This window comes from Cajanus cajan, chromosome 1 (genome assembly GCF_000230855.2).
Source record: "Cajanus cajan strain Asha chromosome 1, NIPB_CcT2T_4, whole genome shotgun sequence".
Lineage (NCBI taxonomy): Eukaryota > Viridiplantae > Streptophyta > Magnoliopsida > Fabales > Fabaceae > Cajanus > Cajanus cajan.
The window spans coordinates 754,302-770,470 of NC_138517.1; the positions used below are offsets into that span (position 1 = coordinate 754,302).

General features: G+C 34.2%; 1 protein-coding gene across 3 annotated transcripts; it reads right to left on the reverse strand.

The window, feature by feature from the left end:
* Window positions 1-863: 863 nt before the first annotated feature.
* On the reverse strand, window positions 864-12,505 carry LOC109818881 (transposon Tf1-107 polyprotein). 3 transcript variants are annotated; one of them, XR_014432775.1, is made up of 11 exons: window positions 11,804-12,505; window positions 11,323-11,483; window positions 11,119-11,213; window positions 9,873-10,768; window positions 9,625-9,785; window positions 9,307-9,383; window positions 8,819-8,966; window positions 8,497-8,643; window positions 7,631-7,712; window positions 6,534-6,637; window positions 864-1,408 (listed from the first exon to the last, which is right to left on the reverse strand). XR_014432775.1 is itself a non-coding variant. In XM_083072109.1 (2 exons), exon 2 carries the CDS (start codon window positions 6,146-6,148, stop codon window positions 1,589-1,591), a length of 4,560 nt encoding a protein of 1,519 aa, XP_082928235.1. In that variant the 5' UTR covers window positions 6,149-6,637; window positions 7,631-7,672; the 3' UTR covers window positions 1,416-1,588. The 3 variants fall into 3 exon arrangements, 1 of the variants encoding a protein (XP_082928235.1); XR_014432778.1 differs by having other exon boundaries at window positions 869-1,408; window positions 11,816-12,503; XM_083072109.1 differs by lacking the exons at window positions 864-1,408; window positions 8,497-8,643; window positions 8,819-8,966; ... (4 more) ...; window positions 11,323-11,483; window positions 11,804-12,505 and having other exon boundaries at window positions 1,416-6,637; window positions 7,631-7,672.
* Window positions 12,506-16,169: the final 3,664 nt, after the last annotated feature.

The following is a 16,169-nucleotide window of genomic DNA, read 5'->3' on the forward strand; positions in this document are numbered from 1 at the left end:
TTTGTATGCTAAATTATATATATAATTAAATTGGACCACAATTAGTTTTATGTAGTAAAAATTGCTTGATATACATACCTAAATTGAAACTAAATTGAAAGTGTTGCTAATTCAAATACATAATGAATTTCACCGGAAACAAATATATTTGTCCCTTATAACATACAACAACATCATATAGTGTGTGACGTTATGTTGTGTGTATGAGAAGTTGTGACAGAATTTGGAAAGGTGTGCGGGAAGTTGTAGGAGAAGGTGGAAACTTAAAAATACCTAAAACAACATATCTTGGGAAGTAGAGTGGAAAGTGCAAAAACTTCACAAAAATTGAAAAGCAAAATTAAGCAATACTGGAATCGTGAATTGGTACGCTCAATTCGCGGTTCTCACTAGTACAAAAAGGGTAATTTATGTCACTTATTTTAAGTTTTTTACGTCAGAAAAAGATCCGACGTAAATGCGGGAGACGTAAATTTACGTCGGCTGTGATAGCCGACGTAAATTTACGTCAGAAATTCACAAGAGCTTACGTAAAAAAGTTGGAAACCAAAAAAAAAACAACAAGCAGAACGACCCGTTCTGCTTGGAGAACGGCCCGTTCTGCTTGGAGAACGGCCCGTTCTGCTTGGAGAACGGCCCGTTCTGCTTGGAGAACGGCCCGTTCTGCTTGGAGAACGGCCCGTTCTGCTTGGAGAACGGCCCGTTCTGCTTGGAGAACGGCCCGTTCTGCTTGCATATCCACCCACTCTGCTTGCAGATCCACCCACGCGCAGAGCATTTTCTACCTGTATTAACAAACGATGATCCAGCCAAATGCGAAGAAGATGATAATATTAACTAGTATATTAATAGATAAATACATACATTTATTTTCAACAAATAAGCTAATATATTAAGAAAGGATTTTCCAAATTAACTTTAAACGCGAGCCCAATACAATCGGTCAAAAATTCAAGAATCACCCAAACGCGCAAACATACACTCAGATGCAATACACTCAAACGAAATCTTAACTTAGAAAACTCGAATGACACTTACACTCAAAGCTCTCTTATTTAAATATTGACGCGCGCGCGAATACAATTTGAAATTTGTAGATATTTTACGTCGGACCTCGTAGGGGCCGACGTAAAAAAGTTGGACTTAATTAAAAAATGCTACCGCAATTTTTTAACGTCGGATTCTTCTTTATCCGACGAGAATACAGTGACGTAAATTACCATTTTTCTACTAGTGCTCCTCCATAAACAACAAATTATGTGATTCTACTAAATTGAGTATCTTCACCACAACTCTTATGTTTTTTATGGGATCTTTTTGTTCCATTTTCATGGTACCAAAGGCTAAGGTAGCGAGTGGGAGTATTTTTAACCACTCTAAACTTTATCTTCGCGGTCGGTTGACACACCTTGGAAGGTGCTGCAGCAGGAGAAAGGAGAATAATAACAGAAAGAAGAGATAATTCAGAGAGAAAGCAAATACTTTTTTCTATTCTTCCCTTTTTCCATACAGTAAAGTGCTATATATGCACGAATGGCAATTTGCCTTGCAGTACAATCATTAGCTAATAACAAAAGGATATTCTCAATCAATCCTTCCTAACGGAATTCTTCTTTGTGCGTGGGTCAGGGCACGTGGTCACATAATCCTCCAAATGCTGAGGTGGACGTCTCACCCTTCTTGCATGTGCCTCTGGTGCATTCAGTGCTTGCGTAGTAGTGCTCTCAGTGGGTTCAACAGCACTAGGACTTGTATTCCTTACATCCCCTCCAGGTTCAAGAAACACCTTGTCCTCAAGGTGAAACTGAGATTGCAAGATGGTCCAAGGTTCCCAAGTGGCCTCCTCAAGTGGTAAGCCCTGCCAGTGGACTAAGACAAGAACTGCAGGCGGACTAGAAGAATTATCCCATTTCCAATCGAGAATAGCAGCAGGTTCCAGTATGGGGTGATTGTCCTCAATTACCGGGGGTAAGGAGAGAGGAGGGGAGGGCAGGGGACCCTTATGCGGACGCAGGAGGCTAACGTGGAACACGTTATGTATTCGCGCGGAAGGGGGGAGCTCAACTTCATAAGCAACGGAACCAATTTTCCTCGAAATTTTGAAAGGTCCAAAGAATCGCTTCATAAGTTTGACAGAATGAGTCGCAGTGACAGAAGTTTGCCTGCGTGGACGCAAACGGATATAGACCCAGTCACCCACAGCAAAATGTAGCTCCCGGCGAGACTTGTCAGCCCATTTCTTCATTGTCTCTTGAGCTTTTTTAAGATTAGACTCCAGCTTGTGCAGTATTGCAGCACGGGTAGCAAGCTCAGATTGAACTGCAGCATTAGAAGTATCTTCAGGGAGAATGGGAGGCATAAGGGGTGGTTTGCGACCATAGAGCACTTCAAACGGAGAAAAACCAGTGGAAGCATTGACCGACGTATTGAAACTCCATTCGGCCCATGATAAGAACTTGCCCCAAAGAGAAGGTTTGTGGTGAACGAAACAACGAAGGTACTGCTGTAGAACCTTGTTTGCCACCTCAGTTTGACCATCGGTTTGAGGATGGTAGGCTGTGGAAAGACGAAGCTTGGTGCCACTTAACCGGAAAAGCTCTTGCCAGAACTGACTGAGGAAAATTGGGTCGCGATCAGAGATGAGACTGAGGGGGAGGCCGTGGTGTTTGCAAACAACATCAACAAATAACTGAGCCACTAAACCTGCTGAAAAGGATTTGGGCAACATGCCAAAATGGGCACCCTTGGAGAATCTGTCAACAACAACTAGTATAGTGGTAAAGCCCTTATAAGGAGGAAGGCCCACAACGAAATCGAGGGACAAGTCTTCCCAACAACGCGAAGGAGGAGGTATGGGTTGCAGTAGACCCGATGGCTTCTGCGTTGGTATCTTTGTTTGTTGACAGGGTTGACATTGCTCCACAAAGCGTTGGACATCCTTGCGAATACTGGGCCAATAGAAATTGGCAGAGAGCTTGCTAAGGGTGCGAGAGACCCCGGTATGGCCAGCCATGGGAGTAGAATGGAACTCATGGAGGAGGAGGGGAATGAGGGAGCAAGAAGACGGCAACCATGTTTTCCCTTTGTAGGTAATGAGGCCTTCACGAAGGGAAAAATGTGGGAAGTCAGAAGGTGCTGCAGAGATATTATCCCTCAATTCCTTGAATTCCACGTTATCTGCCAAGGAAGATTTCAAATCCTGCAAGAAATCAGAATGAGTGACAGATAAAACCAGCAATGAATCTGCACTATTGTCAAGGAAGGTTTCTCGCCGAGAAAGAGCATCAGCAGCCAAGTTGGATTTTCCTGGTTTATACTGAATCTCGAAATCAAAGCCCAATAATTTGAATAAGTACTGCTGCTGTTCTGGAGTGAGCACCGTCTGGGTGAGTAGCTCCTTAATAGAGCGTTGATCTGTCTGTATAATAAAATGACGACCAAGGAGATATTGGCGCCATTTCTGCACTGCAGAAGTAATTGCACATAACTCACGAATGTAGGTGGAGGAGTTGCGCAACTTCGGACAGAATTGTTTGCTGAAATAAGCAACCGGATGTCCATTCTGTGAAAGGACTGCACCCATACCTGCACCAGAAGCGTCAGTTTGAATAACAAATAATAAGTCAAATTTGGGAATTGCTAGAACAGGGGCAGCAATGAGGGCCGACTTAAGGCGATCAAAAGCCTCTTGTGCTTTATCAGTCCAAAGGAAACAATCCTTCTTCAAGAGGTCAGTAAGGGGATGGGCAATAGTAGAGTACCCCGAGACAAAACGCCTGTAAAACCCTGTAAGTCCCAAAAAACCCCGAAGGGATTTTAATGTGGAAGGACGGGGCCAAGTGCGAACAGAATCAAGCTTCTCCGGATCAGGTTCCACACCCTTGGCCGAGACTACATGACCCAAATATTGAATTGATTGGAGACCCACACAACACTTGCTGCCCTTGAGGCGAAAGTAGTGTGAGAGCAGTAACTGAAATGTAGTTTCCAGGTGGAGAACATGGTCTTGCAGAGTCGGACTATAGACCAAAATATCATCGAAAAAGACGATGATGAAACGACGGAGATGAGGCCGGAACATGTCATTCATTGTAGCCTGGAATGTGGAGGTAGCATTACACAACCCGAAAGGCATGACCCGAAATTCGAAATGGCCGTTATGGGTTCGAAATGCAGTCTTTTCGGAATCATGAGGTCTCATCAAAATCTGGTGAAAACCGGAGAAGAGGTCCAGCTTTGAAAACCAAGAAGCATGGCCCAACTCATCAATAAGTTCATCAACTGTTGGGATAAGGAATTTATCTTTCACAGTCACCGTATTGAGGGCCCTATAATCGACGCAAAAGCGCCATGTTCCATCCTTCTTTTTGACCAAGAGGACGGGAGATGAATAGGGACTGGTACTGGGTTTGATAAAACCGGAGTCTAACATTTTCTTCACTTGCGACTCAATTTCCTGCTTCTGAAAATGTGGGTATCGATAGGGCCGTACAGAAATAGGAGCAGTATTGGGTTGTAATGTGATGGAGTGGTCAGTGGGCCGAGGAGGGGGAAGGGAGGTTGGGGCGGTGAAAAGGGAAGCATACTTGTGGATGAGGGATTGTAATGGTGGCTGGGAAGAGGAAGGGAGAAGGGTAGCAGTGGTGGGTGGGGGTGGTTCAGTATGGAGGGGGGAGGGTGAAAAGTCTAAAGAGAGTTGGAAAAGGGCTTCGACTCGATTAGTGGTTTGTAATCGGCGAAGCTGGTGGGCTGTTATAGGTGAAGGATTTGGGCCGCTGTCCCCCTGTAATTCAACCATATTCCCTTGCCACATGAACCTCATGAAGGGCCCGTTATAATCCATCACAAAAGGGCTGACCATGGAGAGCCAATGAGCTCCCAAAACTACATCTGTACCTGATAATTCCAAAGGGTACAGATCCACCGAGAATTGTTGCTGGTCTATGGAGAGTTGAACTTGTGGACAAAAGGAAGAGCAAGGTAGGAATTCTCCATTTCCCACCATGACTCGTAATGGGCTCAGTGTGGGCTTGGAGCATAGATGAAGGAATTGGGCAACCCTGCTCTGGATGAAATTGTGTGTTGCACCACTATCCACAAGGATTTGGACCGCATAACCCTGGATGGATCCGGTGACCCGAAACGTGCGTGGGGTCCAGTGACCAGAAAAAGCGTGTAAACTGATCAACCCAGCCTCTTGTTGGACCTCGTCGGTGATTGGATCCTCATCAGTGGCCGTAAATTCACTCTGTTCCTCAGAATCAAAGGTGGTGAGAAGGAGGAATTGGGGTTTGCAACGATGGCCTCTAGTGTATCGTTCATCGCAATTAAAACAGAGGTTCTTGTCCCTCCGAGCTTGCATCTCAGCTTCAGTAAGACGTTTAATAGGCAGCCGGGTTGGTGGTGTAGGGAGAAGAGGGGGAAGTTGTTTGAGGGGGGTAGGTGAAGAGGGCGGTGGAGAGGGTGGGGAAGGAAGGTGAGTACGGCCAAAACGGTTAGGGGTGAGCTGTGAGGATCGGTACTTATCATCATGGAGTTTAGCCAAGGCTATGGCACTGGGAAGATCCGGTGGCTGCTGAGCGGTGACCTCGCGGCGGAGGTTAGGGCGTAGACCGGAGAGAAAACAGCTGAGATAGAAACTCTGTGGAAAGTCGGAGATTCTGTTGGCCAAAGTCTCGAACTCCGAAAGATAATCGAGGAGGCTGTTCGTTTGAGTGAGCTTACAAAGGGAAGCAATGGGATCGTCAAATTTGGAGGGGGCAAAGCGGAGCTCTAGGGCCCGCAGGAATGCCTCCCAGGAAGTAAGCAACCCATTGCTGAACATCCACTGGTACCATGAAAGAGCTGAGCCTTCTAAGTAGAAGGATGAAATTTGGATACGTTGGTCAGGGGGGGTTTGGTGGTAGTCAAAAAATTGGGTGACCTTAAAAATCCACCCAAGGGCCTCAGAGCCATTAAAAGTAGGGAGGTCAAATTTGACAGGTTTGGTAGAAGGGGATGGGTGATGGTGGTTCTGGTTTTCAAGAATGGAGGTGCGATTGGCTAGGTCATGGATGGTATGGGACAGGTTAGCATGGGAAAGGAAGAGCTGCTCCAATTGTAGGTTGAGTTTGGTAAGCTCCCCTGAAGGAGAGGTAGGGTCGGTCATGGTGAGTAGGAAGCAATGAAAGCACCAAATGGAAGGTGCTGCAGCAGGAGAAAGGAGAATAATAACAGAAAGAAGAGATAATTCAGAGAGAAAGCAAATACTTTTTTCTATTCTTCCCTTTTTCCATACAGTAAAGTGCTATATATGCACGAATGGCAATTTGCCTTGCAGTACAATCATTAGCTAATAACAAAAGGATATTCTCAATCAATCCTTCCTAACGGAATTCTTCTTTGTGCGTGGGTCAAGGCACGTGGTCACATAATCCTCCAAATGCTGAGGTGGACGTCTCACCCTTCTTGCATGTGCCTCTGGTGCATTCAGTGCTTGCGTAGTAGTGCTCTCAGTGGGTTCAACAGCACTAGGACTTGTATTCCTTACACACCTCCTTGTTCTTCTTATAGTCTTGGTGCTTGAAAATCTTATCTATAGATGATCAAGTTTCTTTTGTCATCTCCTCGTCTGCATTGAAAATCATTATCTCCTTGCCTGCATTGAAAAATGTGTTCATAGCCTCTAATCTTATTTCACATCCTACATAAATGAATCTCTAAAAAAAAAGTAGTTTTGTTAAGAATAAAAAACAAATACTCAGATAATTAGTTACTATGCAAGTTCAAACAGATCTAGTGAAAATATAAGGATTCAATTCTTAAGAGAGCTAGCACACTTCTGAGAAATAAGAATTCATAGATTTTTTTTATTTAACTTTATTCTCTTATAACAGATATTCTTCTTTATAATTATATTACTATGTCAAATATATAATTTTTCACTAACAGATGTATTGGATAAGTATCCAAACACATTTAAAAACATTGAAATTTTTCTTCAAGCTTGTGTTATGTTCATGAAGTAATACATGTTTACTTAGACGTGATCTAATTAAATTTTAATGAATTCATGCATTACAGGATCGTTTCGTGACATGACAGGATGTCATGACATGGACCACGTACTTGATCAAATCCCATGTGTTTTACTTTTACCTTTTTCACATATAAACTTGATCATTTCTTGATTTTTTTTTTAGACTTTGAATATTCTAATATTCTTGTAGCTTTTTATATTTTGAAACATGATTTAACCTTTAAAGCACCTGAACATACTCAAGGATGAGCCTTAATATTTAAAATAAAATCACAAAGAAATTATATAAATTAAGCTCATATTCAGGTCATTAATGAAAAATTAAGCATTAAATCATAAGATATAAATAAATAGCTTCTATTAGCGAAGTTATTAAAACATCACTTGAAATTGCTGTAATAAAAAACATCACTTGAAATATTAAATTTATATGTTTAAAAATATTTATTTATATAAAATTTAAATAATATATATAATATTTTATTTTTATATATAATTTATTATAAATTTTATTTACATATGTTAAAAATATAAAAATTTAATATATATTTTACATTACTAAAATATCTTAATATAACTTTTACTTAGGGTTTCAAATACCCTTGAACTCACCTTATTTGCATTATTGTTCAGAGGAGTGTAAATATATGATAAACAATCACGTCGAAGTGTAGCCTTCTAACACCTGGAGAACCTGTATGAGAAATAACATAAAAATGAGAGTGGCTAGGGTGACAAAGAACAGTACTAACCACGTTCAGAATCACAATTAATTGTGCAAACACTTAATGCAACACTTACTTAAAGCAAATATTTCTTCAACAATTAATTGTTTCCCATCTTTTGTCGATATAAGTGATGATTTTAACTCTTTGTTCTTTTTTCTATTTAATTATATAGAGTATTAGAAATGATGTTAAGCAATATTCTAGTTATTAAATGATGAATATTTAATACTTCAAAAATTAATTTTTATTACTTTAGAGACAATTTAAAAGAGTGTATAATAGTTCAATAACAAAATTAATAGTTTCATAATTTGTTTTATTTCTCTTTTGGTTTCTGTATTTTTTCAAAGAGAGAAAGCTAAGATATTGGTTTATGATCAGCTTTATAGAAAATGAAATAAAATCAGGTTTTTTCTTTCATTTTTTTTTTTTGCGGCATATTTTATTTTTCATATCCCCACAAAACAATCAATAAGTGAGAGTTATGATGGATGGTGAAATACTGGTCCAACATATTTTGTGTGGAATGCATACCAAACAGTGCATGCAGATTTTATTTTGAACTTTTTATGCGGTGATATAAACTGAGATATATTCCGATGTATTCTTGATAAATTTGAATTAGGTGCTGCTGCATGTTCTTTTTAATACCCGTATTCGAGACGGTTGAATTCATATATATGAGTATGACATTGAATACCAAGGCAATACATACATACATAATCATAAAATGAGACTTAATTCTCCTACCAGAGACATTCGTGGCCTTAAATGTGGATCTTGTTGTATGCACAACGAGGAACATTGCAGCATGCGATGAACCTGATCAATGTCACAGTTTCTTATACTTGGATCTATTATTTCATCAATTTCATGTCTCTCAAGCAATGGACGTGCCTATACAAACCATACATAAGCATGAAATAAATTTAATTAAACTGATCTGTTTTTGTTTGACAAAATGAAATTCAATCTAGATTAAATTCTTGAATAAAAATCAATATTTTCATATAGATGATAAATGGGATAGCATTAAACTCATGAATCGTAAATTCGTAACTAAGAATTTTACCCATTCATGGAGGCATTGCTGGCCTTTGGGTCTGCTTTTATCTAAAGCTTTACGTCCAGTAACAAGCTCTAGTAATAGTACCCCAAAGAAGAAAACATCAGCTTCTTTAGTGATTTGACCACTTTGAGTGCATTCTGGAGCCAAATACCTATATATATCCATGCAAGAGCAATTTTTCCACCATCACTTTCTAAATCTAATCCGGGTCTATTTTTTGAATTTTTTTTTTCATTAACACTTCTAAAATTGAAAAAATAAAATATTTTTTTTTTGTAAATTTAAATTAATTTATACATAAATTAATTTGTAAAAGTTTTCTTCTATTAGTTCTTTTATAATCTCATTTTCAACTCAAACATAAGTTGTTAATTTTAGTTTATGAAAAAATTTAAAATTTCTAGTTTTTTTCTTATAAAAAAAATTAACAGAAGAGATGATGGAGAGAAGGCAAATGATAAAGAATTGGCTTTCATCCAGTAGTACACTACCCAAGTGTTCCTGGCACCCTGCTTTCCACATCCATTTCTCGATTCGTATGCCACCTGGCAAGCCCAAAATTTCCCACCTAAATCCATTAGTCGCAGTTAGTTGAGACATTTTATCCGTTGAAAGCATGATTCTTTATATTAACATACACAATTAATCCTTGAGAAGAACTACCTAACATAGTATAATAAAGATGTAGGAAAAACAAAAGATAGAAGATTAACATGAAGCTACTAATTGCAATGGTAAAAACATAGAGTTAAGAAAGAAGATTATATTGATACATTTTAACATTAAAAAAAAATTGGAGTTGGACATACTAATGCCTCGAAGTCATGAGTAAGGAGAATATTGCTAGGCCTCACGTCGCGGTGCACAATACAACCCACTCTACATTCTTCATGAAGGTACCTCAAACCACGAGCTGCTCCTAGTGCAATTTTTTGACGTGCATGCCAATTCAATACATTTTGATTTTTTCCTGCAATTACCATATAAGATTTTAATTTGCATACTCTTATTAGCTAATCAGATAATACAGTATGCCAAAATGGTTCAACATAATTACCATGAAGATGAGAATATAGAGATCCATTGCAGACATATTCATAAACCAGAAATTTTCTTCCATCCTCCACACAAAACCCAATTAGCATCACAACATTACGATGTTGTGTACAACTTAAAACCTCTATTTCTGACAAAAATTCTTCATCACCCCGAGCACCAGTGTTATACCTCTTGATTGCAACAACCTGCTCATCAGGTAGCACTCCACGGTGTACAGAACCAAACTCATCTTCAGCCAAAAGATTTGGCTGTGAAAATCCATCAGTGGCAAGTTGCAGTTCAGAAAATGTAAACCATCTTAGAGGGTTCCCAAACAAAGGTGCCTTGTGCTGACAAAAAGAGCACAATGGGGGGGTCGCAGTAGTGGCAATTGGGACTAGTGAAATTGTTTCTGTAACACTTCTATTCAAGTTCACATCAAGTTTACAATTAAGTACTCCTAAGATAACATCATGATCCAATTTCTGAACCAATGCTTCGGCTTGAGAAACCGAAGCCTCATCATCAACACAAATTTTATTTGAAGTCCATGGCTGAAAATATGAACTAGAGGAGGATAAACTCAAAATAATTCCACTCTGTGAATTGGATTCACCTTCCTCCACATTTTTCAGCTCCTTTTGAGAGAAGGAGAAACCTCTCCTTTGTCCAAAGATACTTTCTGTCATGTTTGACCCTTGTTTTAGACTACTAGCTGCAGGAATATTAACAACTGGACCCCTAATTGTATCTGCATTTTTAGAATTTTCTTTGATGTTTCTTGGAAATGCATTCTGCTTCATGTTTCTTGAACTTATCAAATTCAATCGCAGAACATTTGGCCGCGATCGTTCTATGATTACCACACTACAACTCAGCTCCTCCATGCAGTATTTCTTTTCATTTTTCAATTTTCTGTAAACATGAACATTACCTTTTCAGTTCGTAATAAGAATTTGTTAACATTCACCAATGGCATTGCTATATATCCACAGACACATAAAATAGAAAGTAAAATGATACGTGAACAACAAATCTATACAATAAATTGTACAATATCATTTTGGGTGTCTATCTCTCCATCACAATAATAGAAAGAGATAGACATAAAAGATGCTTATAAATTGTTGTGCATGGATCATTGTTGGAATGGAAAATGAATATGAACTGAGAAGTGTTAAATTAGACAATGTCATTGCATTTACAAACAACAATTTCTTCAGCTTAGTATATAAAAAAGCAACCATGTTCATCATATTTCTTACTTGTCTAATATTACCCAGCTTGATTGGGCTCTCTTGGCTTCAGCAGCCACAGCTCCACACAAAGAACCAGAAATAATTTTTATTCTGATCTTTATCTATTTAAATATTTGTCAGGTCAGAAAAGCTGAATGTTAGGACACAAAAGCAAATGGAAAAAACAAACATATTTGGAAGTTATTGAAAAGTTATGTTTTAATTTTTAACCTTCTCTGGATCATAAAATTCATGAAGTTGAAGCACCATTTGGGAACATGAATTTACACAAACTTGTCTCTGATCTGAGACGGTTCCTAAACGGGATGTCCTCTGACTAGTGATACAATCAGTAGCAAGCCTACAGAGGCTGCGAATCCTGTTGTCTGAATCTGAACATGTAAAACACAAACAATCATAATCACTGCTAAAAGAACAAATAGAACATACTGGTATCCGTTCAGATAGACTTCTCTATAAGTATTTCTAAAAAAGAAAAGTGAAATAAATTTTTCGATTATCTAATAAATAAAAACTCTTTCAAATTAATTTCTACAAAAAAATCATTTTAACTTGTGCATATGCTAATTTAGCTAACAGAGAAGTTTAATTCATTTTTTTTCTTACTTTTTTCTTTTATAGGTATTTGCAGAAAAGATTATCCAAACATACTCAAATTCTTGACAATAATGAAGAAAACAAAGAAATATACTTGAGCACATACAAGGAATGACACCCAGCAGCTTAATACAATCCCCTGGTTGAGCAACATTAGTCAATGCCCACACCAAAGCAGTCCTTGGAACTTCTTTCGTAGCTTCAACTGCAACCACCACCACTTTCCCACTCGCACTACACCAACCTTTCTTTCTATAACAATCCTTTTGCCTCATTTCAACTTGCCATGTAAATCATAACACATCCAAATTCTAAGTAATCAAAAATCAGAGGACAAAGAACAAAATATAAGCTGAAAACAAGTGTTGACAGTGTCACTAGAATTGAGAGAAATTGATACTAAGACTGCTAGCTATAGTATATAATTTAAGTAAGTATCGCATACTTTACTTATAATTTATAAATCACTCTGAAATATAGTGTGATGGTGATGACGTGCAACTTTTATAATAATGTTAAGTATCTTTGAAAGTTCAAAGAATTTAGTATATTTAATTTGGAAATATATATTTCAGTAGTCGGCACGAAATTGCACCACCCCTCAATCACCACCCTATGTGCACCTGAATGGAGAGATTGATAAGATGTGAATTAACAAGTTATTTCCATATGTGGGAAAGTGCCCAGTGGAATAAATTTATTCCTTGGAGAAAACCTTTGCATAATGCCTGAAATAGAATGGCCAAAGGCATGAACGAAGATCGATTTGGTTGGGGTATTGTCATTTTGTTTGCTTTTGGCAGATGCAATAAGCCAACAAAAGATATTTAGTTATTCACTTAGTCTTATTGGATGATAACTGTTTGTTTGTGTGTCTGAATTGGATGAGATAAGGGACCTATTTTCGGTCGAATTGAATTCGTTCAACCTATTATTGGTACAAATCTTGGACATGATGCCAATACTTTTCTTTCAAGTTTCAATTCACTGGTGAAACAATTTTATTAAATTATCTTTATTGGTTATTGAAAAACCATTATATTAAATATTCATTTGACAAAAAACTATAATAAACGATTTACTTTTTACTAAAAACTTAAAACGTCATTTAATATCATCTTTTGTTTATGAGTCATTATCAATCCATTTGAATTAATAAAATGAAATATGGAATGATTCTTAAATTTTTTAAAAATTTAAAAATTTAATCTATACATTAAAAATTTAATAAAATATTAAATTGAATAATTATATTTTTAAATTTTTATGTAAAATATGAGTTATTAAATAGAGTAAATTTAGGTAATTCTTAGAATAAATGAATATATATATATATATATATATGAGGAGAATTATAATAACACCGATGTAACTTTTACTGGTTATTACACCGCTCGATAACTTTATACTAAATATGAATTTTGTAAATTCAACTGTTAGATTGAAAGTTCCTATCATTTTATATGTTTATATCAAATTTTTATTAATCCAAAATTCACATTTGATATAAAATTATTGAACGGTGTAATACTTAGTAAAAGTTACACCGGTGTAATTATAACCTCCTCATATATATATATATAGAGGAAGATTATAATTACACTGCTGTAACTTTTACTAAGTATTACATTGTTTAATAACTTTATATTAAATGTAAATTTTGTAAATCCAGCCGTTAGATTGAAAGTTCATATCACTTTATATGTGTATATCAAATTTTGTTAAAATTGAACAACAACTTGAAGGTAATCAAAGTGTTCATATTTTAGTATATTTTGAAATAAATATATTACGTGAATTTTGTTTTATAAAAATGAAATATTAAATCATCTTGAATTAATATGAAATTTTGTATATATAATCTAAGAGTAAAGAACTTTTAATTTAATAGTTAGCTTTACAAAATTCACATTTAATATAAAATTATTAAGCAGTTTAGGGTTTAGGTTTATATAACCCTCTTCATATATATATATATATATATATATATATATATATATATATATATATATATATATATATATATATATATAAACTTTTGTATGTGTTATAGGAAGTATCCACTAAAAATGATGTTTTATCTAATAAGTATTTTTTTATATTGTCAATCAATTAAAAACTTTTGTTAGAGTAACAATGAAGATAATTTTTATAAAAGAGAATAAACTTAACATACATGATATTTTGAATTACTAGTATAAAATACTTTTACAAAGTCGATATATAATCTATTTTTTAAAATAAAATAATTCTTAAAGTATAATTAACTTGATGTTCTCAAGTTTATTTGTGTTAAAATAATATTTAGTCAATGAATCATACTTTACGAATACAAATTAGTCATTGATTGTGTTTAAATTAACTTATACAAAAAAATTATTCAGAAAGTGACAATTACATTTTTTTTCAAAAGTTAAAAATATTTTAATTAAAAACTTTTTTCTTCTACTTCAAGTTTCTATAAGGTATTTTTTAACTATTTATTGATATAAATTAATTTCAGAAATGATTAATCTCTGTGAAAATTTTAACCGGTCAAAAATAGAGTTTTTGCCAAATATTTTTTTCCATTCACAATGTTTGTAATAAAAAATTTTGTTTAAGTGAATTAAGTCCAAAATTTCATTTGAAATAATAATTTACTTATGCCAAATTAAAGCTTTAATGAAGTGAAAGGTTAAAATTGTTGATATATATAATATTAAGCATTAATGATTTTTTTTCCCCAATTTTACATTTAAAATAAAAGTTATTCCTTTGTGTAAAAAAAATAAAATTTATTGCCAATTTTAAATTAAAGTTTTAATAAAGCAAAAGGTTACCCTTAAAAAAATTGAAAGGTTAAAATTACTAAAAATATCAAACATCAAATGAATATTTTTCCCCCAATTTTTCGTTTAAAATAACATTTATTCCCCATCTTTACATTAAAGTTTTAATAAAGCAAAAGGTTACCTAAAAGAACCAAAAGGTTAAAATTGTTAAAAGTATCAAGCGTTTAAATGAATATTTTTTCTTCTTCTCAATTCTACGTTTAAAATAGCATGTATTCTTGATCTTTTACATTAAAGTTTTAATAAAGCAAAAGCTTACCCTAAAAAAAAAAACTGAAAGGTTAAAATTGCTAGTACATTTTTTTATAGGGAGAATTATAACAATTTCACCAATTAATTTATATATGTATATATAGATAAGAATTATAATAATGACAACAATTGAATCTAAGAATTTGGATATAGTACTCGATTTTATCTAATAAATAGTTTTTCTCTATCTTTACATATTAAAAATCTTATTTATTATTATTAATTAGTCCATAGAAACAAATAGCCACTCAAACTCAATATGTAATAAAAAAAAATAAGAGTAATAAAAGAATAATTATGTATCAAAAGATTAAGAGTATTTTTAAGCATTATATAAAATCTAATGATTACGTATAAAAAATCTAATGATCCTTATTAACTAAATCTTATATTGTCTTTCATAGTATAGTAATTAAAAAAAATTTACTTCATATTTCTTAAAATTATAAATTTCTCTTTTTCAGTAAACCCAAAAACACAAACCTCTTAGGTAGTCCTTAAATCTAATTATGTGTATTAAGAAATTTTATAGTCAAAAGGTCCGTTACACCTACCATTAATAATAAACGTGTATACCTTTATTTCTTATAATATCTTACCAAAAAAAAAAGGCATGTTTTTCAAAAAGACAATGATTTAGAATTTCCAAGGTGACATAAATTTAAAATTTTATTAAAAAAATCACTTTACTAAATTGTAATAATTTGTACTTTGAAAATTCAATTCAAAAATTTTAATGTTTTAATACATAATAATGGTAAAAATATGAAACTATTTAAAATTGTTATCATTATAGTTAATTATATTTGTTATCTATGAGATACGTGGAGAATTTTAATATCTCGTGTAACATAATATTTAAATTTTATTTTTCATGATAGTTGTTATATAAGTTAATATATTTATAATATACGTGTCAAGAAAATTATATTTAAGGTAATATTATATTTTTATAAAAAAAAATAATATTATAATTTTAAAATTAATTTTATTTCAGCATTTCAAATTGATCTTATTACTTTTTATTAAACGATACAATTATTTTGTATTTTTAAAAATACAATTAATGTAATTGATTCAATACTTATTTTACTATGTTAATTTTATTTCTTCATCATAAATTATTTTACTAAGTTAGTTTTATTTCATCATCACAAATTAATCTCATTACTTTTTATTAAATAATATAATTATTATACATTTTTAAATATAATTAATGTAATTATTCAATATTTATTTTACTTTACACCTTCAATTTATTAGTTAAACATTTTCATATTTTTCTCCTATTATAATACTTGCTAACGTATTCACTAAAAAAAAACTCTTACTAAATATCATCATATTACTCTCTTCTATTATTTATTATTCATA